General features: G+C 54.9%; 6 protein-coding genes across 6 annotated transcripts; 3 read left to right on the top strand and 3 right to left on the bottom strand.

The window, feature by feature from the left end:
* Positions 1-4070: 4070 nt before the first annotated feature.
* On the bottom strand, positions 4071-6378 carry SPBR_01395 (bicyclomycin resistance protein; the record flags this gene model as incomplete). Its single annotated transcript, XM_040759706.1, has 2 exons — positions 4071-4341; positions 4922-6378. The coding sequence occupies 2 exons, from the start codon at positions 6376-6378 to the stop codon at positions 4071-4073; spliced, it is 1728 nt and encodes a 575-aa protein (XP_040619733.1).
* A 4149-nt stretch (positions 6379-10527) lies between these two features.
* On the top strand, positions 10528-10937 carry SPBR_02113 (uncharacterized protein; the record flags this gene model as incomplete). The annotated part of the gene is made up of 2 exons (XM_040760422.1): positions 10528-10639; positions 10669-10937. The coding sequence occupies 2 exons, from the start codon at positions 10528-10530 to the stop codon at positions 10935-10937; spliced, it is 381 nt and encodes a 126-aa protein (XP_040619732.1).
* An 868-nt stretch (positions 10938-11805) lies between these two features.
* On the bottom strand, positions 11806-14624 carry SPBR_01318 (beta-glucanase; the record flags this gene model as incomplete). The annotated part of the gene is made up of 2 exons (XM_040759629.1): positions 11806-13412; positions 13490-14624. The coding sequence occupies 2 exons, from the start codon at positions 14622-14624 to the stop codon at positions 11806-11808; spliced, it is 2742 nt and encodes a 913-aa protein (XP_040619731.1).
* Positions 14625-16039: 1415 nt separating this feature from the next.
* On the top strand, positions 16040-17442 carry SPBR_01704 (2-oxoisovalerate dehydrogenase E1 component, beta subunit; the record flags this gene model as incomplete). Its single annotated transcript, XM_040760014.1, has 2 exons — positions 16040-17330; positions 17405-17442. 2 exons carry the CDS (start codon positions 16040-16042, stop codon positions 17440-17442), a joined length of 1329 nt encoding a protein of 442 aa, XP_040619730.1.
* Positions 17443-18054: 612 nt separating this feature from the next.
* Positions 18055-19041, top strand: SPBR_01900 (capping protein (actin filament) muscle Z-line, alpha; the record flags this gene model as incomplete). Its single annotated transcript, XM_040760210.1, has 3 exons — positions 18055-18108; positions 18169-18455; positions 18552-19041. The coding sequence occupies 3 exons, from the start codon at positions 18055-18057 to the stop codon at positions 19039-19041; spliced, it is 831 nt and encodes a 276-aa protein (XP_040619729.1).
* Positions 19042-20514: 1473 nt separating this feature from the next.
* SPBR_01417 (poly(A) polymerase) lies at positions 20515-22717 on the bottom strand (the record flags this gene model as incomplete). The annotated part of the gene is made up of 4 exons (XM_040759728.1): positions 20515-20755; positions 20839-20959; positions 21044-22395; positions 22575-22717. 4 exons carry the CDS (start codon positions 22715-22717, stop codon positions 20515-20517), a joined length of 1857 nt encoding a protein of 618 aa, XP_040619728.1.
* Positions 22718-22955: the final 238 nt, after the last annotated feature.

The raw sequence follows: 22955 nt of genomic DNA, 5'->3' as shown, positions 1-22955 counted from the left end.
GTGCGGAGCCTATCCTCGGCTACCAGAGGCTGGCACGCAAGAAACCAGAGTGAAGGCTGCAAAAAGCAAAAAGCCGGGACGGATCTTCGCCAACAGGCGGTCTCTAGCGGCCTCCTGGGCTTTTCACAGGGAAAAGTACCCCATTCACGTTTTCCGGTTCGCAAAATGGTAGGGCAAAATAGGTTCGAGAAGTCGCAGGCAAACGCCAATGGGCAATCGCCAATGCCGAGGCCAGTTGGTGAATCGTTACAGAAAGGACGTGGGGCTCGAAACGACAGTCATATGTCGCCAATGCACCATACAGCCTCGCGAGAGTGCGACGAGGGGAAATGCGCGATGCAAGAAAGTATCAAAATGAAAAACGTCAAGAGAAGACAGAAAAGACAGAAAAGAAGAGAGGACAAAAAGGAGAAACAGAAAGGGTCGAAGAAGAGAAAGAGTGACGGAGGCCACTGAGATGGATATGGCGCAGCGCTGTCGGTCGCAATTGCCTCGTGCAAGTACCTCGCGGTACCGACCAACCGCGAAAATTAGTGGAGGCATATTTGTGAAAGAGTGGAACAATTGGCGGGGAAGGAACCAAAACTGCTCCAACTACGAGGCAATTACGATTTAAGCTCTTCGCTGAAGTCCTGAAAAGGGACAAGGCTACGATTGGGAAAGCACGATGACCACTCGCGGCATAAAAACCTCCAAGGGAGGCAGGACGTAACGTCGAGACCACCAGGGAAGGAACGACAGGCACGAAGCCGGCGAAAGGCTCGAAATGCTCGAAATGCTGCAGGAGGTCGCGTGGGTAAACTGCAGTCATTGGCGTATTGTGCGTTGCCAGGCCCGGCGCATGTCAGCCTGCGCGGCTCTTAAAGTCGTAATTGAGCCTCACATGAATGGACAGTCATAGCCTGTTGAGGATTTCACAGCGAAGGGGACAGGAGCAACGAGGAAACAGGAAAAGCGGGTTCGCTGAAAAGGCTCGCTAAGCGGTCTGCAGCATGGAATGTCGAATGCGCCTGCCCTTTTGACACCATCGATGGCCGTCATTTCCTCTTCATGCTTTGCTCGTTCTTTCCGTCGTCTCTTGGCCCTTTGCTCTTTCCTGTTATTTCCCTTCCTTCCCTTTCTAACACGATCATCTTCTGTCCCGCGCCCTTGGCTCTTTCCCAAGCACAAACAAAGACGCGAATCATCAGTGCTCCATCCGAACGGCTCTGGGGAGAAGGCGCCCTTGGCCTCTGCGGGGTTTTAAGCTAGCAGGTGCCTCACTTTACTCCGTATTATTTTGTACAACAGCGACCTTTCCCACTTGGCGGTTGTCCTTGTTCATTACCTGTAGCAGTACCTACCGGACACTATGTTCATGCAGGGCGACAGATGTAGTAGTGACCTGTACCAAAAAAGCGCAGTTGGGAATGTGGAGCAAACTTGGCCTTCTTTCCTTCCTTGTGCACCGCAAGATTTTTTAATGTGCATGCGCCGCCAAATCGAGGCATGCTTTAACGTGTAGCTGGATGCACGGCTAAGCAGTATGTTCTGTAGACGGACCTCCAAGAAGTGACGTTTTGTTGGCCACGCAAAGAATCGCGGGTTTATGCATGTCTCACTTCACAACTTCACAGAATAAATCGTTTAACCTGTCTACAAGACGAAAGTCAAGATAAAGGGAGTACGACATAATTTATTTGATTATATTTGTCACCAACTTCTTAAAAAAATTAGATTTTACAAATAGAATTTTAAATGCTTGCATTCAAAACATTCAAACCAACACCAGACAGTTGCTTTGGCGAGTATAATTTACGGACAGACTTCCCAATCTGTATCAAAACGAACATCGCTTTTCTTTTCGTTGCTCATTTCCCGTAGCCGCTGTATCCGCTGTCCAATAACCATCCTGTCTCGTACGTGATCCTGCTCGTGTAACAAACAACGTCCCATGATGGGTGCGTGATGGATACCCAAGCCCTCCCACCCGGATTGTCTCTTGTCACGTAGGACTTGGCAATTGAGGGTGGGGGTGCTGGAGCCCAACCAGGTAGAAAGTAAAAAGCAACGACGGCAGTTGTCGATAGCCAAGGCATTGGAACACATTTGCAAGAGAACGCCCAACGAGGAACAAGAAAAGCGTGCATGTCGTCGGCTTGCCATGGAGCTGCTCGAGATTTGGTCCCATCCGCCCCTCCGTCTGATCGATCCGGCACTCTTCATGTATGTGAGTACTGACGAAGCATTCACACTGGCTATAGGAGAACAAGAGCTGCGGACAATAAACGCGACAGTTTAACCACGTCTATGATTCATCCTTACTTGGCCTTTACCACGGCCGTGGTCCAGGAGGCTTACATATCACATACGTTCGAGGCCATCCGAGGACTTCATTTTCACACCCTTCCAGGCACGTCGATGATATGTACGCACACACAGTTGGGCTTTGAATCTGTTTTAAAACTATAACATAGCCGTGCGTCCTAAGACTGGCACAGCAAGAGGCCGGTGCATGTCTATTTTCTCTTTGCATACACGTATCTACGGACCACCATCCTGCAAACGCCACCAGCTCTGACGGGAAGCCGGCGAATGCGCACGCATGCACACGCATTCTTCATCACCATCTCACCTATCATCACAGACAGGAACCGTGTAAATCAGCTTCTTTTGTTTGTTTGGATAAGGAAAAACAGCGAGAATAGTTCCAGCGTCGCAATCGGATCCCTGCTCTGGTCTGCTGCTTCTTTTGGGAATCATGTCGAGACATGTGTTGGAAGCCTATCTGCCGAACGCTTCCTCCGCTTTCTGCATGGCTTTCTACTTTCTCATCGAATACGGACCATCATTGAGTAACGACACGACAGGAATGGTACCCTACCTTTGAGCTGGAGGAACGTGAATCCATTGATAGACGTCGACATTTCCCTCTGCATGGATGTTCGCGATTTGTCGAAATACAGGCCACATGGTAAGAACCTCGAAACGCTTCCCACCTCCTTTTCATCCACCAGGGTCACACAGAATTTGGCAAAGCAAGGGCCAAGACGCCAAAAGTAGAACACGACCTGCGCTCAGCTCACCAGAAAGCCACTCGTATGTCCCCTATCCCACGGCCTCTCTGAGCGATTACCACCCCCTAGGCGGACCCTTTGTATGTCGCAGTTTTTTCTCTTCTTTTTCTTTTTTTTTTTTTTTTTTTTTTTTTTTTTTTCTCTTTTTAATTTAATCCCGACTGGTCACTTTGTTTTTGTAGCTTTTTGGGTGTCTCCTTTTTTTTTTTGTTCGGGCGTACACGCCCCCATCCAAATATTCCTTCCCTCAACTGTTTGCGTAATGGCTTGCACACTTGGGTGCGGATAGCGGAGAGAGGACTCTGATATTGAATGCATATGTTACACCCATGTACAAACAGAAGAAGAAATCTTTATGAGCCTGCTTCTCTCTGTTATTACATTCACACCATTCTTGTTTGTATTACACGACCAGTCAGCTGCTCCTATATATGTTTACACAGCAGCTGCAGCGCACCTTCTTTTGAGGTGTCTATTTTATCTCATTTTTTTCATGTAACGTTCAGAATTAAATTTTGGGGGGGAGATAAAAAGACAATGACAACCTGCTTAGTATCTTGTGGCCAATGCATGCCGACATGGCATTTTTCTCGTCTTGGCACCTCGTATAGCCCATGTCTTCTCCTTTGATAGGGGGAGTCAACAAACAGATGTTTAAATTTTGCAGTCAACGCACGATTGTGTCTCTGTTTATAGTGCTCAAGTTATTATTTGATAGAAAACTCTCCAGGTATTAAAAAGGTCTATACACTGTGTCCTAGCAAAATCCAATATGCTCGCTCTCTAGTCCTTTTCATCCGATGCGAACAAAGCAAGGGATATGAAGATGTGCAAATGCCAAACAGACAGGAGATAAAACCGCACGTCGTTCCCTGAATACGTGGGAGATGGAAAGAGATAACCTACAGCTGCTTCAATCCATAAGTTTCTTCGGAAGGCAAACGGATTCACGCCATCTCATGCAATGACAGTGTCGGTAGCTCGAAAGAAAAAAGTAATCAGATGGGTATCACGCTACGAGCTGACAGCAAACTTGCTCTTCCTGCGCAGCCACTTGCCGTACTTGAAGAACAAGAAGGGGAAGGGAAGCATGGCGACAGCCAAAAAGGCGAGCAGTGTCGACGCCCACTGGTCGCCCAGCTTATGGTACATTTGCACACCGAACAGTGGGAAGGCGGCAGCAAAGGAGCAGCGCACAAAGGCGTTCGAGGCCAAGACGCTGGCAGCATGGGGCTGGTAGGTGTCGACGAAGAAGGTAAAGATGCCACTGAAGACAAACAATGTTCTAGAGAAAGTGGCAAAAAAGGTGGTCAGCGACATTCGTGTACAGAAAACGCACGGACACAAACGAAATGAAGTATAAAAAAATACATTGACGATGCAGAGGATGAGATTCGATAAGGCGTTGAAAGAGTGAAGGGGGAGATGACTGATGCAAGACGGTGCCTCCATGACGTCTGATTCTGGTGAGATGCCATGTCGACGTGCTGACAGGAAATAGAGGGGGGTGAAGACAACATCAAAGCGTTTGTGCGCTCCAAGCACTGTTGCACCAGCACCTGATATAACAGGACATGTATACTGAGCCATGGAGCCATGGAGCAGCAAAACAAATCGGGTGAGTGCATCGGAGACGACTATGTCGCAGGAAAGGAACACTGGATGCTCGTACTTGGATGAAAGCCTTTATGCGGGCAGCCGCTGGGGCTGAGACGCAGGAGGCTTCGTATTGAACACACCAGGCGGACTATTTTTATCCAAGATGGAAAATAAAGCCAACGAGGAAAATGAAAAGGAGGAAAGGGGGAAATTGCCAAATTAAAAAAATACAAAGAACATTAGAAAGAAAAAGAGTCAAAGCTCACCCTATCGCAAAGACAGTGGACCCGATAATAGGCACGATCCAGTGAATGCTGGCATACGACGTCCAGCCGAACCAGAAAATACCAATGGGCACGATGATGGCGCCCACCATGACCGAGGGCAGACGGTACTCGGGCTCGCTGACGGGCGCGGCAGCGCCAAGTTCCTGCTGGCGCTTGACCATGAGCCGGAGCCGGATCTTGACCCAGATGGGTGCGAAGGTCGCTCCAATGGCCATGCCGACAAACAGGCCCATGAACGACAGACCAGTCTGCCAAAGATTGAAGCCGTGGTTGCCCTCGAAGACGACGGGGAAGGCACCAAAGAAGAGATAGAGGATACCGAGGAGAATGGCCGAGTAGAGGTTGAGGGAGAGGATCATGGGCTCGGACACGAGCAGCACGAAGGGGTGCTTGACGGCGTAGCCGATGGTGCCGAGAACGGACTTGTTCATCTTCTCAATGGGAGCGTACCAGCGGTCGTCGCCCGTCTCCTTTCGCATGCGGCGAGCCTTGTTGCGCAGCACGACGGGGTGGTAGGTCTCGGGGACAAAGACGAAGAGGGCGACCAGCAGACAGAAGCCCCAGATGATGAGGACGTAGTGGGTCCAGCGCCAGTCGGCGTAGCTGTTGATGAAGCCGCCAACCAAGGGGCCGATGGACGGGCCGATGAAGGGCGCGACGGAGAAGAAGGCCATGGGGCCCTGCATGGCCTCGCGCGAAAAGAGATCGCCGACCGTGCCGCCGGACACGGACAAAAACGCGGCGCCGGTGAAGCCCTGGAAATAGCGCGCAATGATCATGGTCTGAATGTTCTGGGCGAGGGCCGAGGGAATGATCCAGATGACGAAGAGCAAAAACGATGCCAGGTAGACGGGGCGCCGGCCGTAGAACTCGCTGAGCGGACTCCAGACAGGGCCCATGGCGATGCCCAAGACAAATGTGGACAGACCCAGTGTGGCCACAATATTGGAGGAGCCAAACTCGGCGTTCATGCCGGCGTAGCTGGAGGTGTAGATGGAGCTGGCGCAGGTGACGCAGGCCGAGCCGAAAGAGGTGACGACGACAAGGAGCCACTTGCGTGCCGTGGGCATGCTGCGCGGGCACATGGGATCGGCATCGCCGCCGTCCCAAGTGACCTCGAATGGATCCTTCTCCGCGACTGCACCGGAACTTGGTTCGGGGCTTGGCACGGGTGGCTTGCTGTCTCGGGTTACACTTCGGCTCCGGCTTCGGACAAGTACCGGCTGTACTTCTGGGCCGCGTTGGGCTTCGTGTTCGTCGAGTGTGACCGTGTCTGATGCTGACGAGTCACCTAACCTTGGCTGGCCGTCTGCTGGACTGTCGCAGCCCTTCTCAAGGTCGTTCGCTATGCTGTGACGCGGTTGCTGGTCCGCCTCACCGGGCAGCCGTTGTGCGCCGTGGTCGCTCTCGAAGGCTTTTTCCATATCTTTCTCCATGCTGAGGAATTGATTGTGGATTGAAGTTGTCGAGAGAGGAGATGAGGAGAAGAAGGAAAATGGGAACCTAGAGAAGAAAACCAAGCAACGCAGAAGAAAACGTGCGTCGCAAGCTTTTGATATCAAGACAACAACCGAATATCCGAGCGTAACGGCGAGATGAACGATAGTGACGCAGTGACGTCCCCCCAAAAAAGCGTCCTGGCTTTAGACGGAGATACGTCACAAATAACAGCGAGCGCTAGACGGATACTTCAGCGATGGATCCGCTGGTATTTCGGGGTTTGCCAAAGGGGCACCAAGTGTCATTGGTACTAGACAGTGGCGAGCGGAGGCAAATATGTCAAACAGTTCTAAATGGACAGAATCCAGTGAGAGGACTGAGTCGTGTATGGAAATGCTCTGCCGTTGTGAGTTTTGTCGATTGGGAATATCAGGAGATATACGTCGTATTTTGGGGATGATTCGAAAGGAGAAGAAAAGTGGTGAGGGAGGGTATCGGAGAGGCAAGAAAAGGGGACGACAAAGAAGGCAGGACGTGGTCACCAGTATTTATATTGGCAAGAACGACTGAGGCGTGATAGGAAAGAAGAGGAAGGAAGTGTGAGAGCAATTCAGAAGGAGCAAACAACTCGACTGCTGGTCTTTCCCGTTGCCCCAAGATGTCCTTCTGTTTGTATCGTGCTGGACAAAAGTGTCCGAGTGAGGACGGACTTAAAGGCGATAATTCAAATGTGAAAGGGGCACGGCACGAACAAGATGAGGCCAAATAAAGGCACACCTGGAATGCACAGTGGACAATGGCGACAACTGGAGCGCAGACCGTTAAAGTGGACGAGAACATGAATGACAAAAACTTTTAGTTCATTATTCAGCTGGGGAAAATGGTTCGCCCAAAAGGAAGGAGCAAGTGGAGTTGGTCAAGACTGCTCAGCAAGCAGATGGACGCGAGGATAGGGGGAGTTGCGATGGGCACGAAACGGGAAGGCAGGAGCCATGAACGTGGAAATGGGGGCAGTAAAATAGTATGCGAAGAAGGAGCGACTTCGGGGGACATAGGGCAAGACCTGAAAAGGCGAAGGCGCGAATTGCAGGAGCCGCCAGGAGGAAACCATGTAAGTTACTTCGTAGGAATAAAAAAGCATAGACAATGCGACTTTACGAGATTGTTGGAAATGGGCTAGGCCATGCGCGTGCTGGTGACCAAACAAGCAAACGCCAGAGGCACACCAGCCAGGACCAAGCCTACACAGCACATGGATACTATGTGCGATGGTCTCTGCGAACGAACAGAAAACGATCTTGAGCCCCATCTCCAAACGGCAACAAAACAGTCAATAGGGGGGAGTAAAGAGCACAGAACAGGTTGACAGGGTGAGAGTCACTTGGTATGCGGCAGCCGCTACGCGTACATGTATCTTGCATGTGCAGACGGATGGACGGTGTACTGTTGATCACTGCCAAAACGCAGTCATACTCATCGCCCAATTGCACTCTCTACAACTTGACTTATTTCCGTGCACCTCCCGCAGTTTTAGCAGTTTGTCTACGCTTCACGCGCGTCTCTCCGTTGTGGCCGCAGGAGTGCATCGTAGCTCTCCCAGGATACGATGAAGTGGCACAAAGTCGGGGGTTTGGACCTGTGAAGTGAATCGAAACAGAGCAGCATTCAATGGCCGATGGCTGATGGCAGATGTGTATGACGCAGACCTCACAAGAGACCACCACCGACGGACATTCTGAGCGTTTGGAAAACGGAGGATACGGAGACCACACTTTTCCTCTCGTATATGGAATTATACGGCGGATGGAGCTGAGAAAGCCACCGCTATCCTTGATAAAGATGACTGTAGTGCTGACTGGGCTGCGTGGGCTGATGAGCAGATGAGGCGGTGAAGGTGACGGTCGCAAGAAACGTGACTGTCACTTGAGAGGGCGCATCGAACGTGTGCTGTCTCAATGGACGGCAGGATAAACGAAAGCAAAGCAGGTGCAATACCCTGTCTTAGGATGCAGTGAGTCCCAGGCGTAAAGTCTCGGGAAGCAGACATCCACGATCCAGCGCATGGAGCAAAGTAACAGCGCGGGAACTTTTTCATAACAAAATGTTCCTTTGTCTTACAGAAGCTAACCACCTTCAAGCCCACGAATGTTGGGCATTCCGCCTCTCCCGTCGCTCCAACAAAAACAATCCTTGCCGCGCTAATATCGGCCCTTCGCGTCAATGGCTTTTCTCTTGACCGGGGCCTCCAGTCAACAGTCCATAAGGTTGAAGTGCGGCGTGGATGACATAGCACGGCCGGTGATGGTATCAGCTCGAGCCCAAGAGTGACAGGAAATACGATGGTTTTCATCACTGACACGCAATGGATAGTTAGACTATGGAGTATGCCAGTATGTTGAGGAGACGACTAGTAAGAAAACCATGGCCCCAGAAAATAAGGTCCATAATGACACGAAGGTGGATGGGCGAGTGATGACAAACGGATCTAGCCCTTAGCTTGCCCCGGCCAGACTGGTTTTTCCCAACCCCAGACACCATTGGTCACCACCCACAGAACAACTCAGGGTAATAGCAGCCTGGGCATATCGTTGTTCCTGGCTGAAGGAGCCTCCTTTCTTGTCACGGATTTTCTTTGTAGGATTTACAGAGTATTACTATTGCTCTGCACACGTCTTTTAAATGCTGAAAAGTCTCCGGCGTCTTTAAAGGATACGACGTATACGGCAAACGGAGTATGTCGACACTGTCACAGTGGATGCTGTAAAGAGCGGAAAGTCACCTTGGCATGTTTGTGAAGAATGACATGATGAAATATGTAGCTTTTTGTTTGGTGAGAATCGGCTGACCCCCATGACCCTAACACCGAAAAGGCCGCAAGGCTGACGGGCATTGCATTGCCCTAGGACAGTCTTTCGTGCACACTCCCTATGAGTGTCTAGTTGTGTACGGTCAATTCTGTTGATTGCCCAAGGGGTCTCTCCTCCTGCGAAAAGATGATCATCAACGCCATAAGAAAACACGACGCCCACTCCGATTCAGCTCCGATGCAGCCAGCAGCCGGGTGTGGAGTACACCTCCTGTACACACTTCGATAGTAGAATATAAATTTTCTCGAGTATTGGGGTGGATCAAACCTGACAACCGGCCCGCCGTCGGAGGCGAGAAAACAGAGGCATCCAAGAGATGTCAAAGAGGATAGACGTAGCATAAAGCCACTGAACTATGAGGCATTGTTTGCAGTGTCCCCGTCGTTCTGAAGCGCTTCAAGCTTGTCAATGGCCCGTCCACCATGTTTGTTTACATTTGTTTGGGTCGACGGATTTCTATTGCCTGTGTTGCATGTCCGCTCCTTGTATCACGTCAATACCGGAATAGTAGCACAAAATGCACGGGACGGGCTTAAAAATAATAATAAAAAACACAAGCGGAAGCCGATGCAAAGCGAGCGATAACACGGCAAGAGCCACCGAGCCGGACACGGGCCAGGCCGTGGGGGGTTAACAAAAGGGGAAGGCTACACCGCGCAGCACAGCCAATTATTGCTCTGTACTTTTGCGCTGGCATTTATTCCAAGTTATCCAAATCTGACCAGATTTGACCTCATTTGATCTCTTTTCACCCACTTTTCTCGCTCGCACAATAATGTTCCACGCGTCCCACCGTCCGCAGAGCGCACCCGGAGCATCTTCCGTAAAGACGCTAGAGTTGATCAGTATCGAAAGCTTCAGAGTTGTGAACAAATGTTCCCTTTTTGGTCCAGACTACGTTGAATATCTTTGCTTCAGTTTAGGTACAACCCCGAGTCATAAAGCAGAATACAAGTATGCTTTAGTCAAGAATCTGAGATGTTTATGAACGAGAAGCAAATACATGTTCGTATTTCCCAATTGTTTTACGTTTCAGAATCTCCCATAAAAGTATCACGAAAACGAAGAAATAAAACACGCCAACGTTCAATGAGGGTCATCCTCCGTTTCTTCTGTCTCCAGAGTAAAATGCCAATGGATTGCTCGCTTACCCTTCTCTTCATCGGGATGCGAGCGACTTGAACGTAGGCAACCACCGTAAGGCTTGTCTGGCACTCGCGTTTCAACCACGGAGTATAAGCGCATTACATAATAATTGAATGCCACTCGGTCACCGACATGTCGACAGCACAATCGTGTGGCAAACTACTCTGTCGACGAGAGATTGCGTCGTTTCTCGACAAGACGACAACAACTCGAGAGGACTGCGATGCCTTCGCGACTGGTCTCGGTGGCTGCTCCACCCCTGTGGACATCCAGGGCGCTCAGTTCGCCTCAAGTCTCTACAGCTGTCTCTGGATATCTCAGACGTCGATCGGTTAATTCACGGCGACTTTGTGCCGCGGGTCGAATATGGCGGCCAGCTCAGCGGAGACAGTGTGGTCGAGAACGACGCAGCGGCCGCCATGGAACGCAAAGACTCGAAAACCAAGAGACCCAAAGAAGCCCTCATATACGTGATGGACTTTATTCTTACCCACAACGCGGAGGTCTCAGAACCTCGCCCGGCTTTGCCCAGTGGCGTATGAATCTAACGATTGGAATGGACAAGTAAGCAACACCCATTCAAGACGATAAATCTAGGACATACCGTATGCGTGATCGTGATGATGGTTGTTGAGCCCAAGCACAAAAAAGAGAGACTAGTTTCTTTACATGGACGATCATCGGGAGAAGAAGCGATAGACTTGTTGACAAGACCCATTAAGGTGCTGCAATGCGAAGTCTCGCGTAACGACTTGAGAATGGTGCCCCGGGATGCATCAATTGCAGGCCGTAACGTACGAAGGAGGTCCTGCAGCGATGGCAGTGACAAGCGAGTCCGATATCGCCCGACGTGCAACCATTGCAGAGCAATGCCAAATCAAAGCCAAAAGTCAACAAAAGCCTTATTTATGAAAGAGGAGCCAGAGCATACCATGGTACGCCGTAGGGCATTGCTATTTCGTACTGAAAACCGAAAACGCATCCCGCAACCCCTTGGCAATCTCGCGCTTTTCCAACGACGCGAACCGGACACGACATTGGCCCCCAATGCATGCCTGTTTTCTCCGATGTGTGCTGAAATCAAAAAAGACGAAAACAGATCGCTGTTATGCTGCCGTGCTGCCGTGCTACCGTGCTGCCGTGCTTGCTATGCTGCTCAGGAAATCGACCTAATATAAAACGCCAAGACATGCCCATACGAGCCTGATGAGTAAACAACTGTGACAATAGCAAGAAAATGGCCCAAAAATAAAACAAAAGCAGAAACAAAAAACAAAGCCGCTCAAAAGCGAACAGTCCATCGCTCGACGAAAATGGTAGCCAAAATGCTGTCTAGAATGAAAGCCCAAGACGCCGACAACCCGTTCACCCGTTTCTTTCTTTGCGTCTATCACGTCTGCCTCGCCCTTTTCAATAGGTCTCTGGTAGGTCGGCAAACGACGGAATCGTGCCCGACGAGCAGGAAAAGGACCGCGACGACGCGTCCGCCGGGAGAATGCCTGCGGCCAGTCCTTTCCGGTACGACCACTGCGTGGCCGCCTCCGTGTCCCACGTCCAGTACCACCAGCCCCAGCCCGTCTCGAAGGCGTCCATCTGCGCTTCGGCAAACGTGAGGAGGAACTGCTTGTAGGCGTCCGAGTAGGTGCTGGGGTCGGCGTTGGCGTTGTTGCACGAGCACGTCGCGTCCTGGGCCGGGCACTTGGGCGTCAGCGCGTTGAGCGACGCGTTGCCCACGTCGTAGGTGCCGGTCCAGCGGTTGCCGTTGCCGACGTTGCCGAGGTACGGCGCGCAGTCCGTGTCCGCCTGCGACCACTCGGCTGTGATGGTCGGGCCGAAGCCGGTCGCCGTGTTCATGCTCTGTTCGGTCTGCGCCGTCCAGCCGCGGCACGCATACGTGATTTTCTCTTCGTGCGAGTACACAATCTGGTCGTTGTTGAAGATCTCGTACTGGTGCACGTCGAGCGCCAGATTGTACGTGTTGGGCTGGCCCTGCCACTTGTCGAGGCCGCAGAATCCGTCGCCAAACACAATGATGGTCTCGTTGCTGACGCCGTTCTTGCGGATCAGTGCCGCGGCCGCCTGCGTCCAGTTCATCACCGACGCCATCGACAGGAATGTCATGCGCGGCTCGTTGGCCAGTCCGTAGTGCGAGATCACGTTCTTGTACCGCGGCTGGGCAAAGAACTGCGACAGCCTGTCATGCACATCCAGCGACCGCTGCACGTTGAGCTCGCCGTCCGTCCCGTTCATCCAGCCAATGGCGCCCTGCCGACCGCTGTGGTTCCAGCCGTTCTGGCTGCCCGGCAGGCCGTGCAAGTCGAGGTTGACGCGCAGGCCGTACTTGCGGGCCCACTCGATCCCGCGAAGCAGGTACCGCCAGCTCGTGCGAAACAGATAGGGGTCGCCGTCGTAGACCTCGACGGCCCAGTACGAAAATGGAATGCGAACATGGTCGAGCCCGGCCGCAGCAATCTCCTGGAAGCTGGACTCCGTCACAAACGACGCGTAGTGGCTCTCGAGCGTGCTGCTGCACTTTGCTGCGCCCAGGTAGGCGCACAGCGTGTACTCGTCGACAATGCCCAGCCGTGAGTTGAAGTTGAAGAGGGAGGGCGTGATGAATGGCTCGAGAGACAGCCAGCCACCAAGGTTGACGCCCCTCGCGGGTGTCGTGCCGTAGGACCCCCATGCCTGGTTGAGCGGTTTCGTCTTGGCGTTGGCTGCTGCCGAGTCGTCGTAGCTTGTATTGAGGCCCATGACCGGCAGGCCGCCGACGGTTTCGCTCGTGTATGTGAGGTTGAAGTCGGTCACAGAGGCCCAGCTGTACGGGTTCAGCCACGTCGGCGCTCCTGATGGGATGCTGGCGGGCGAAATGCAAGCGAGTCCGCTGCATCCTGAGCTGTCGGACGAGCCGGACGACGAAGACCCACCGCCACTACCACCGTGCTTTTTGCTCACAACCACGGCCACGACAGCAATGATGATGATCAAGATGGCACCGCCAATGCCTCCAAAGAGTACTGTCCATTGTTAGCTGAAGTGGGGAAAGATGTTGGGGGAGGGCACGGACAAGGCAGAACGCGACCGGTTGACGTACCGAGCTTCTTCTTTTTGGTCCATGGCGGGGACTGTCGCTGCTTGGTGTAGTAGAGCTGCTCCTCCTTGACCTTTTGGATGGTATGGCCGGAGTTGCTGCTGTCATTGCTGCCCCGGCTGCTCAGCCCGCCAAAGCCACCCCGTAAATGCCCCCGCCACTTGCCAAACAAGCCACCTCCTGCGGCCGCCGCAGCGGCCGTAGCGGTGGCAGCAGCCGCGGCGTCGTGGCGGTAACCGGCGCTGGTCTTGCGCAGCCCGCGTGACCGACCCTCCTCCAGCACGGCACCACTGGGTATCCGTCGATCGCGCCTGGAGCGGTGGCGCCGATCAGCGAAGCCGCCAGCGTCAACGCGGTCGTATCCGTCGTCGTGGTCGTGGTCGGCCTCGTGGTCTATGTAGTAGTATTTTGATGTTCGTCGGTCGGTCGACTGCCTTTGTTGATGGTCGTATCGTTCGTTGCGGTCGTAGCGCTTTGCGTGTCTTGCTCGCCGCTCGTCGTCCGTGTCCAGCTCCCGTTCTGATTCGCGCCCACCGGCGCGCCCCTCTCGTCGCCGCGTGTGTCGTTCGTGACGCTCGTCGTCTCGCCGCTGGCGCCGCCGTCGGTCTTCACTTTGTGTTCGCGACGACTCGTACTGGTCCTGGCTGTCTCGACGACGACTGTCTCGACGACGACTGTCTCGACGACCGCCTGCACCTGCACCTGTACTGTCGCGTCGACTGGGCTGCCGGCCTAGGCCCTCGTCCCGCTCGCGCCGTTCCCGCCGCTCTTCACGCTCGCGCCTCGCTTCTCGCTCCTCGGCCTCTTCCCGGTCCCGCCTCTCGCGCCTCGCCCTCCTCTCCCGCCGCTCCTCCCGCTCGAGCCTGTCTTCTCGTCGCGCCTCGCGGTCGCCTCGCTCTCGTCGATCCCTTCGCCGTTCGTCTCGCTGGGGCTGTGCGCTGCTGCCGTCGCCGCTGCTGGACGGTGCGACCGCCGCGCCAGCATTCAGCTGTGCCAGTGCTTCCGCCGAGAGGGTGTGCGAGCTCGTGCCCCGCCGGCCGCTGCTCGACGGTTTGCGCTTCTTGGGCGTGCCACTCGTGGACCGGTGACGTCGTCGGCCGCCGGACTCGCGATGCCCGTCCGAGTCGTACGACGGCATCGCCGCTGAGGAATGCACGCCGCAGACACCGCAGGAATGTAGATTGTTGGACAAGGTCCGTTTTGGTGGATGTCGATTCGCCGGGGTAGTACTCGGTAGTGTGTATGTCGTGCTTGCGTTCGTGATGTGGAATGAAGGGGCCGCATGCCTTGCGGAGTCTGTCTTGTTTCGCACTGAGGCGCTGTTTGAATTTGCATCCAAAACACCCCAAATGATCCTGGGATGCGACTTCCCTTCTCAGCCAGTAAAAATAGCTGCCCTTGCCAAGAAACGAGAAACCGCCATAGCGCAGCTTCCATTTGCTGTCGTCTTTTGGCCCTGCTTCCCAATCTGGCATTTGTGGCCTAACCCTGTGCCATAGAGGTCGCTCCTGCCAATTGTTTGGGTGGGGATACGGAACCCCTGTGCCACGCAAGCCCGCAGTTGCCCTAGCAACAATCTAATCGCTCAGCCCACTATATATATACATATATATATTTATGCAGCCTATTACAAAATGCTCGGCAGAAAGTGCCGAGACGCAAGACGCACGGCGTCTATTGTGACATTTTCTTGTCCAAGGTCTGGGCTGCGTAATTGATTGCGTCGAGGAGATTTTTCTCGTGGTGCCAAGGTTGGTGATAAGTCGAAAGCAACTCTGCAGAATACATCTACGCCACGTTGCTTCGGTCAATACCCCGTGTCATTTCTGGCATTTGACATTGGCATTTGCGTCTTAGTCTGCAACTGGGGCAAACGTCCATCTTCCCTTGTAGCTGTCTGCTGCACGCCCCGATCAGCTCTGGGCCGGCCCGCGGCAGCTTGCAAATCTCCGGCTCTCATCTGCCGGTGATCTGGGGTAGGGTGGCACAAAAACCGACACATAGGTCGGAGTTGCATAAGCCAAGTGCAGCTCTGTGCCTTGATCTGCCAGTTGGTATTGCGTAGATATGGTAGAATGCGAGGTGCTGCGAACGAATTCCGTTAATTGCAAAACAGTAATTTCGCGCACGCGACGAATTTGTAGATAGAAGGCTTCGATTTGGAGCAGCCAATCGCGCCTACCCGCTGCGGCCCAATATTTTCACCTAGTTCTGGGTTCATACCGAGCACTGGTCGTGGCTTCCCCATACTCTCGCTGTGGCTGGTGCTGGCGCCAGGTACCGTTAGGTGGCACGCTCCACTTTTAGGTCACTGGAGCAGCAGCGAAGCCACACGCCGGTCAAAGCCGACATAAGCCGCAGCTAGACGTGCTTCCTGCATTCAGTTCTGACCGTCGGCTCTTTCCTTGATCAACTTCCCCGAGCATTGCTCCCTACCAAAAGGCATCGCTTTGAGTTCTACATTTTGCTTCTTCTCCCTTTCCTGGCCGCATCCCAATTGACCACCAAGCCGATTGTTCAAACAGTCTGTGCCCGTTGCCAGCGATTGCCAGAATGAAGGCCACGTCCGTTTCGCGCGTGCCGCAGCGAGTGCTCCGTGCCGCAGCGTCCAGCCAGCCCTGTCCGCCTCTTTTTGCGGCCGCGCCGACGACAGCAGCATCACAGTTCTTCGTGGCGCCAAGACGGCGACAACAGTCACCGAGCCTCTTCTCCGCGCCGCCGCACTCCGTCTCCCGCCGCGCCTACTCGTCCGGCGCACCCCCAAACGCCCGCCTCAATCTGCCCATCGACTATGGCACCACGCCGCTGCTGGCACACACATCGCAGGCCGCCCTGAGCAACCCGGAGCTGCCGGCGGACATCCGCGGCGGCGCCACCAAGCGCATGAACCTGTACCAGGCGGTCAACGACGCCATGTCGATTGCGCTCGCCGAGGACGAGAGCGTGCTGCTGTTTGGCGAGGACGTGGCGTTTGGCGGCGTGTTCCGCTGCTCCATGAACCTCAAGGACACGTACGGCGACGAGCGCGTGTTCAACACGCCGCTGAGCGAGCAGGGCATCATGGGCTTCGGGATTGGCCTCGCCGCCGAGGGCATGCGGCCCATTGCCGAGATCCAGTTTGCCGACTACGTCTACCCGGCCTTTGACCAGCTGGTCAACGAGGCCGCCAAGTTCCGGTACCGCGACGGCGGCAACGGCCGCCACGTCGGCGGACTGACGGTGCGCATGCCGTGCGGTGTCGTCGGCCACGGCGCGCTGTACCACTCGCAGTCGCCCGAGAGCCTCTTCACCCACATCCCGGGCCTGCGCGTCGTGCTGCCGCGGTCGCCCTTGCAGGCCAAGGGCCTGCTGCTGGCGGCCATCCGCAGCAACGATCCCGTCGTGTTCCTCGAGCCCAAGATCCTGTACCGTGCGGCCGTGGAGCAGGTGCCCGTGGACGCGTACGAGCTGCCGCTGTCCAAGGCCGAGGTGCTCAAGGAGGGCGCCGACGTGACGATTGTGTCGTACGGCCAGCCGCTGTACAACTGCATGAGCGCCATCAAGCAGGCCGAGGCGGACTTTACGGACAGGGGCAAGGACGGCCCCTTCTCGGTCGAGCTGATTGACCTGCGGACCATCTACCCCTGGGACAAGGAGACCGTGCTGCGCAGCGTGCGCAAGACGGGGCGGTGCATCGTGGTGCACGAGTCCATGGTGAACCAGGGCGTGGGTGCCGAGGTGGCCGCCACGATCCAGGAGGATTCGGATACGTTTGTGCGCCTGGAGGCGCCGGTGATGCGCGTGGCCGGCTGGAGCACACACGTGCCGCTGGCCTTTGAGAAGTTTACCGTGCCAGACGTTGCAAGTAAGTCGACGCTGTCCTGTTGGGGTGCCATTGCTGAGAAACGCTCCGCCAGAATGCTGACAATGACTTGACAGGAGTATACGATGCGATCAAGACATCGATGCAGTATTAGAGGACAGATGGAAGCGTGCACTTGCATTACACGTCGCCAGCGACAAAAGACACCGGGGAGCGCACTGCATCTCCCTATGGGTATGAATGGATTGGCAAAGCGAGACACATGTAGACCTGTGCTTGAATGTATATACTTTAACCGGAGTACGCGTGCTTATGAACAAAGTGAATACTGCAGACGAAAGGACTGCTGTAGATTGCAGTGTGTTTCAGCACGATTATGCGGCCTGAAGCGGTGCTGCAGCGAGTCTACAGCGCTATTGGCCTACGTAGGCGCCTTTTAGCGTAGTCCAGGGCCCAGGATTGGCGGCAGCCTTCCGCCCCTCGCCTAGTCTGCCCCGCATCGGACCTTCGCGGCCACCAAAAGCATCGACCTCAAAGCCCCCTTTTACGCCGTAGCTCGCGATCACGACCCTGCGCCCAGTTCCAACGCCATCGACGCATCGCACGAAGCGTGGTTGCCAGTGACTTTTTTTTCGTTTGTGTTCTTTCGTTTCTAGCACTTGCTTTCTTTTTCAACCGACGTCGACGACGGCAACGACGACGACACCGCCCCGAGCCCTCTCCATCACGTTCTCACCTTTGTCCGTAAAGCAAACAGCCGCAAGCAATGTCCGACGCCGACATTGTGTCTTCCTTTGTGGAGGGCGCACCCCCCGGCGAGGTAGGTTGCCGTGCCGTATGCGCCGCCGTGACGTGTGGCACCGCAGGCTAACAAGCACAGCTCGCCACCGTCATTGCCGACATCGAGTCCCTCACAATCTCCAAGCCCAGGCTCGCGGACGACCTCGCGCCCGCGTTCGCCAAGTACAACGAGGACCAGTTTACGACGGTGCAGCTGCCCGGCAGCGCGGCGGGCAGCCAGCCGGCGATTGTCAGCGTCGACAGCCGCGTCGACCCGGACGACGACAGCCGCTACTACGACCCGTCGAGCGCCACCAGCTTCGCCTTTGACCACCGCACGCAAAAGGCCAGCGCCGCCCAGAGCCACGCCCTCGACAGTGACCTTGCGTATGTTCTTACCGTCGTCGGCCTCGCGCCTCTTGCTTGTTGTCGCTTCGTCTTGCCACGTCGTCCCGTCGTACTTTGCTAACATGACAACGGCAGGGCCTCCATCCTCAAATCGCTGGGCGCCTACGTCAAGGACCACTTTGAACGCCCCGCCTTTGGCGTCTACCCCATCGACGACGGCGCCCGCATCGCCATCCTCATTGTCAGCAACAAGTACAGCCCGCAGAACTTTTGGAACGGCCGCTGGCGGTCGCGCTACGTGTTCGACCCGTCCACCGGCAGCCTCGAGGGCACCATCCGCATCGACGTGCACTACTACGAGGACGGCAACGTGCGCCTCCTGACGGACAAGCCGCAGTCGGCCACCATCGCGGGCGGCGGCGGCGCGGCGCTGGCCCGCGAGATCGCGTCGCTCGAAAAGGCCTACCAAGAAGAGCTCAACAAGAAGTTTTTGTCCCTCAGCGAGGGCGCGTTCAAGGGTCTGCGGCGGCAGCTGCCGGTCACGCGACAAAAGATTGAGTGGGACAAGGTCGCGAGCTACCGGCTGGGACAGGATATTGGCGGCGGTGCCAGCGGGCGGAGGTAGAGAGCTGCAGCCAGAGCCGGAGGGGGAAACGCTGTACGAGGGCCAGGTCGTATAACAACAGCGAACCGAGAAGCATCCTCGCCTTTGGGATAGTTTCACGAAAATAGGACATCAATGGATTTGCACATGTAAAACATGCGAAGAATAGGCGAACCGTATGCAAGGCTACAAAAAAATCTACACGGAAACGTGATTGGGCGGAAGCCGGGGAACGGAAGAAGTAGTCAACCTCAACGCCAAATGTAGAGTGTAATCGCAACGTGGTAGCCGACGGCACTTATGGCAATAGTAGCCGCAAGAACGGCATCCAGAGAACCGAGGGAGAGGCCACCGTAGTAGAAGACGGAGTATGTTATACTGCCATCGTTGAATCAACTGCTTATAAGTTTTATCCGATGCAGCTCATAAACATGGGCTTTCCAGCGGTTTCTACTGATGCCAGTCAACACCCAAAGATATCTGCGAAAGAAAATCAGTTTAAAAAGCTTGTAAATTGACGGTCTGTATGGCATCTAACTAGTAAAGGAGTGGCCGGCCTGCACGTCATGCTCTGTTTAAAGCAAACGCAGACTCGACTCTATCCCGGCTGCGTCTAGTCATTATATACACAACTTGCCACGCACGCCCGGCAAGGGGCATGCTGTTCACGGGTTGGGGTTCAGAAGAAAGAAGAAATTTCAACAAGAGCTTCGACAAGAAGTTCAACAAGAGGACGGTTGGCGACCACGAGTCAAGCGCAGCCTCTTCCCACCCCTCTGTGCTCATGCTCATTACCCAAAACATGCCAGAACCGCTTCCTTGTCCTCTTCACCATGCACAGGGAAGCGCTTGGTTCGTCCGTCCTCGGTACTCGGGTTCGCTCTTTTGTTAGACGTGAATGCAGCGCGAGGACACGAGGCCCTTTTCCCTGTGCTTCAGTCAGCGCTGCACTGAGCTAGCCTCAACGCTCAGGATATAGCCACTTCTGCTTATATCAACCTTTCTCCATCTCCCTTCTTTATAAATTTTTGGCCGCTGGAAGCAGTTGCAGCGTGTGCTCCCGGTCCTATTTTCTGTTCTCATTTTAATTTTTTTGGGCAAGAATATGAGGTGCTTCTTTTTGGCACCATAAGGCTTTCACTTCCGAGACAATTCACCTTGATCGTAGTCATTCTCTACTAATTTTGTTCAACGGGGCAGGCCGGCGTGTAGGCAAAAACGGGGCGGGGAGAAGAAATTGGAGGTCTGGGAGGCCGCCGTATGAGACCTAGACGATATGGAAAATGTATACTGGCTTGATTCGTTTCGTTGTGAAAAATGATATAGTCGTCGGGTCGCTCGTTGTCCATCAAAACAAGGCCGGCGATCATAAGAGAAAAGTGGATGGACGAGGGTCCCTTTGAAAAAGCCGTTCCGGCGGCGGCGGTGGTAGGGACGAGGGGGGACACGAGCTATTCTCAGATGCTGGGTGCTTGCATCGGTTGTTGGCTTGTTTCAACCCGCAGCTGTGGCTGTGGCGGCCGTCGAGCCGTTAGCTTGTGGCTGGGCCGGTGCTTGTGACTGCTGGCGCTTCGATGGCGGTGCGTTATTGTCCTCCTGGGCGTTTCGTTTCCTGGCACCGTTGGCCGAGGCTCCTGATGCATTACGGCGGGCGCCGGGACGAGGAGGGCGAACTGCCTTCACAGGCTTCACCTCGCCAGCCTCGAAGACGTCGTCGGGTAGGCCGAAACTATATCTGGTTAGAACGAGTGTTTTGGGTGCTTTGGGTGCAAGGGGTATCGTGTATCGTCGTCGTTGTTGCCAACAAAAAGTACTTACTTGCGCACATGCTGGATGCTCAATGTGCAGGTCTTGCTCAGCTTCTCCTTATACTTGTCCCAAGCAAAGCAGAGCTCCTTAAATTCTTCCACCTGGAAGGACAGATCGAGAGCTTTGGCTCCTGGATTAGTTAGCATGGAGCGATAGGGACAAAGAGAGGAAGACAAAGAATCCAAAAAAATAATGGGATCAGGAGAGACCATACCCTCAACAAGTTCGATGCCAATGTAGTGTGTCAATGTGAACACCTCGGTCGGTTTGAACGACTCCGCATCAGCATCAGCGTCACCATGAGCCTCCGCGTCGGCACCGTCCTTTGCTTCGCCATTCGTCTCGACGCTGGCAGCAGCGCCAGCAGCCTCGCCTCCGTCTTCGTCCGGTTTCTTGAGGTATTCCAGGCTGCCGTTTTGAACGGCCTCCGACTCCGCTGCGGTCTTGCAGAAATGTGTCCGTTCATAGCCCTTGTTGAAGGCGCGGGCCAGCGAGATAGACGGGTGCCGCTCCAGGCCCTGCACAAGCACGCGCACCTTGGACTCGACGAAACCCGACCACACGTTCTGCGACTCCTTGTCTGTGCTGGACGATATGACAGAGATGTAGTACTTGAAGTCGGTCGTGAAGAAGCTGTGCTTGACAAACAGGTCCTTCCAGGGCTGCCGGCCAGAGATGATCATCTGGGCCGTCTCCGAGGCCCGCTCGAGCTCCCGCTTGATGATGGACAGGGAGGACTGCGAGATGTTGTAGGTGGCGCACATGGACGGGTATGCCGGCGTGATGATGGGCATAATGTGGTACTGGTCACCACGGTACACCTTGGGGTTCCAGACGCGAACGGGGAGCGGCCCGTCCTCGATCGGCTTGAGGAGCACCGGATTGGGCCACGGCCACCGCAGGATGATGCCAAAGAACTTGGACACAATGACGGCGCCGGTCGCCTTGGGGTACAGCTGGCACACGCGGGCCACCATCATGGCCCACGCCACGCCACCGGGGAAGCCCATGATGTTGGCGTAGATGGCGCGCCGCTGGGCCCAGAGCTTGATCGCGCGCAGGGCATCACGGAAGGTGCGCTGCTCGGGCACGAGGCTCAGGATCTCGTCCGTGACACGGGTGCCATTGACAGACCGCAGCTCGGGCTCGTCGAGGCCGCGCAGCAGGTTCGAGTCCTTGAGGCCCCAGCGCTCGTCGGCCGGCAGCTGTGTCAGAAGAACGCGCGAAAAGATCAGATCGATGCTGATGCCCGAGTACTCGAACTTGATGATGGGCACAAAGGCATCCTCGACGGCCGTCAGGTCGGTGATGGCGCCCGGTGGCGACATGGACTGCAGCATCTCGGGGAAGTAGCGGAAGTAGTCCTCGCGGGTGACATACTTGGGCGCCACGACGAGGGTGTCGATGTCGGAGCCAGGCATGTACACGCCGAGACGGAAGCTGCCATACGTGAAGATCTTGGCGACCGCGTCCTTGGAGAGTGTCGGGTTGTCGGGGGCGCGTTCCTTGGCAACACGCTTGACGAAGGCATCGGCGACAAGTCGGAGCGAATCGAGGACTTTGAATCTGGCGGGCAAAAGAAAACGACATTGTTAGCATCGACAAGTAAGGTCTGCCACTCGAACCGCTCTAGAAAGCCGCCTGCATTCCATCGAGAGCGCATCATCCACGACGGCGATCGCCCTCCCATCCATCGACCCATCCATCGACCACCCATCGACCACCCATCGACCACCATCCCTTACCGTTTCTGTGTCTCCGCCGTGCTCTCAAACGTCCCCTGATCTCGCAGCTCTTCGAGCAGCGCGTCGGTCGCGCGGCGCTGCTCCTCCGTCGGCATCTCCGTCGACAACGGGGGCGTCACGCCGTACTGCTTTTCGGAATTCATGGCGGCCGGTGACGATGTCGATGTGTCGAGGGAGGGGGGAGAGATGGGAGGGAGAAAGGGGGGAGCAAAGCGAGAGAGAGGAAGAAAAACAAAAGAACTGCAGAAGAGGCAGATCAGGAAGGATGGAGAAAGAACGGCGTTCCCTAGTTTGCCGGGACGGGTTCGAGTAGCTCCTTCCCTTTTTTGTCAGAGAGAGAGAGCGCGTTTTGATTGAATTAAAGTGGAGCCACTGTTGCGT

This window comes from Sporothrix brasiliensis, assembly GCF_000820605.1.
Source record: "Sporothrix brasiliensis 5110 chromosome Unknown Cont18, whole genome shotgun sequence".
NCBI lineage: Eukaryota > Fungi > Ascomycota > Sordariomycetes > Ophiostomatales > Ophiostomataceae > Sporothrix > Sporothrix brasiliensis.
Note: the sequence above shows the minus strand (reverse complement) of the source record. Positions and strands in the feature narration are given on the sequence as shown.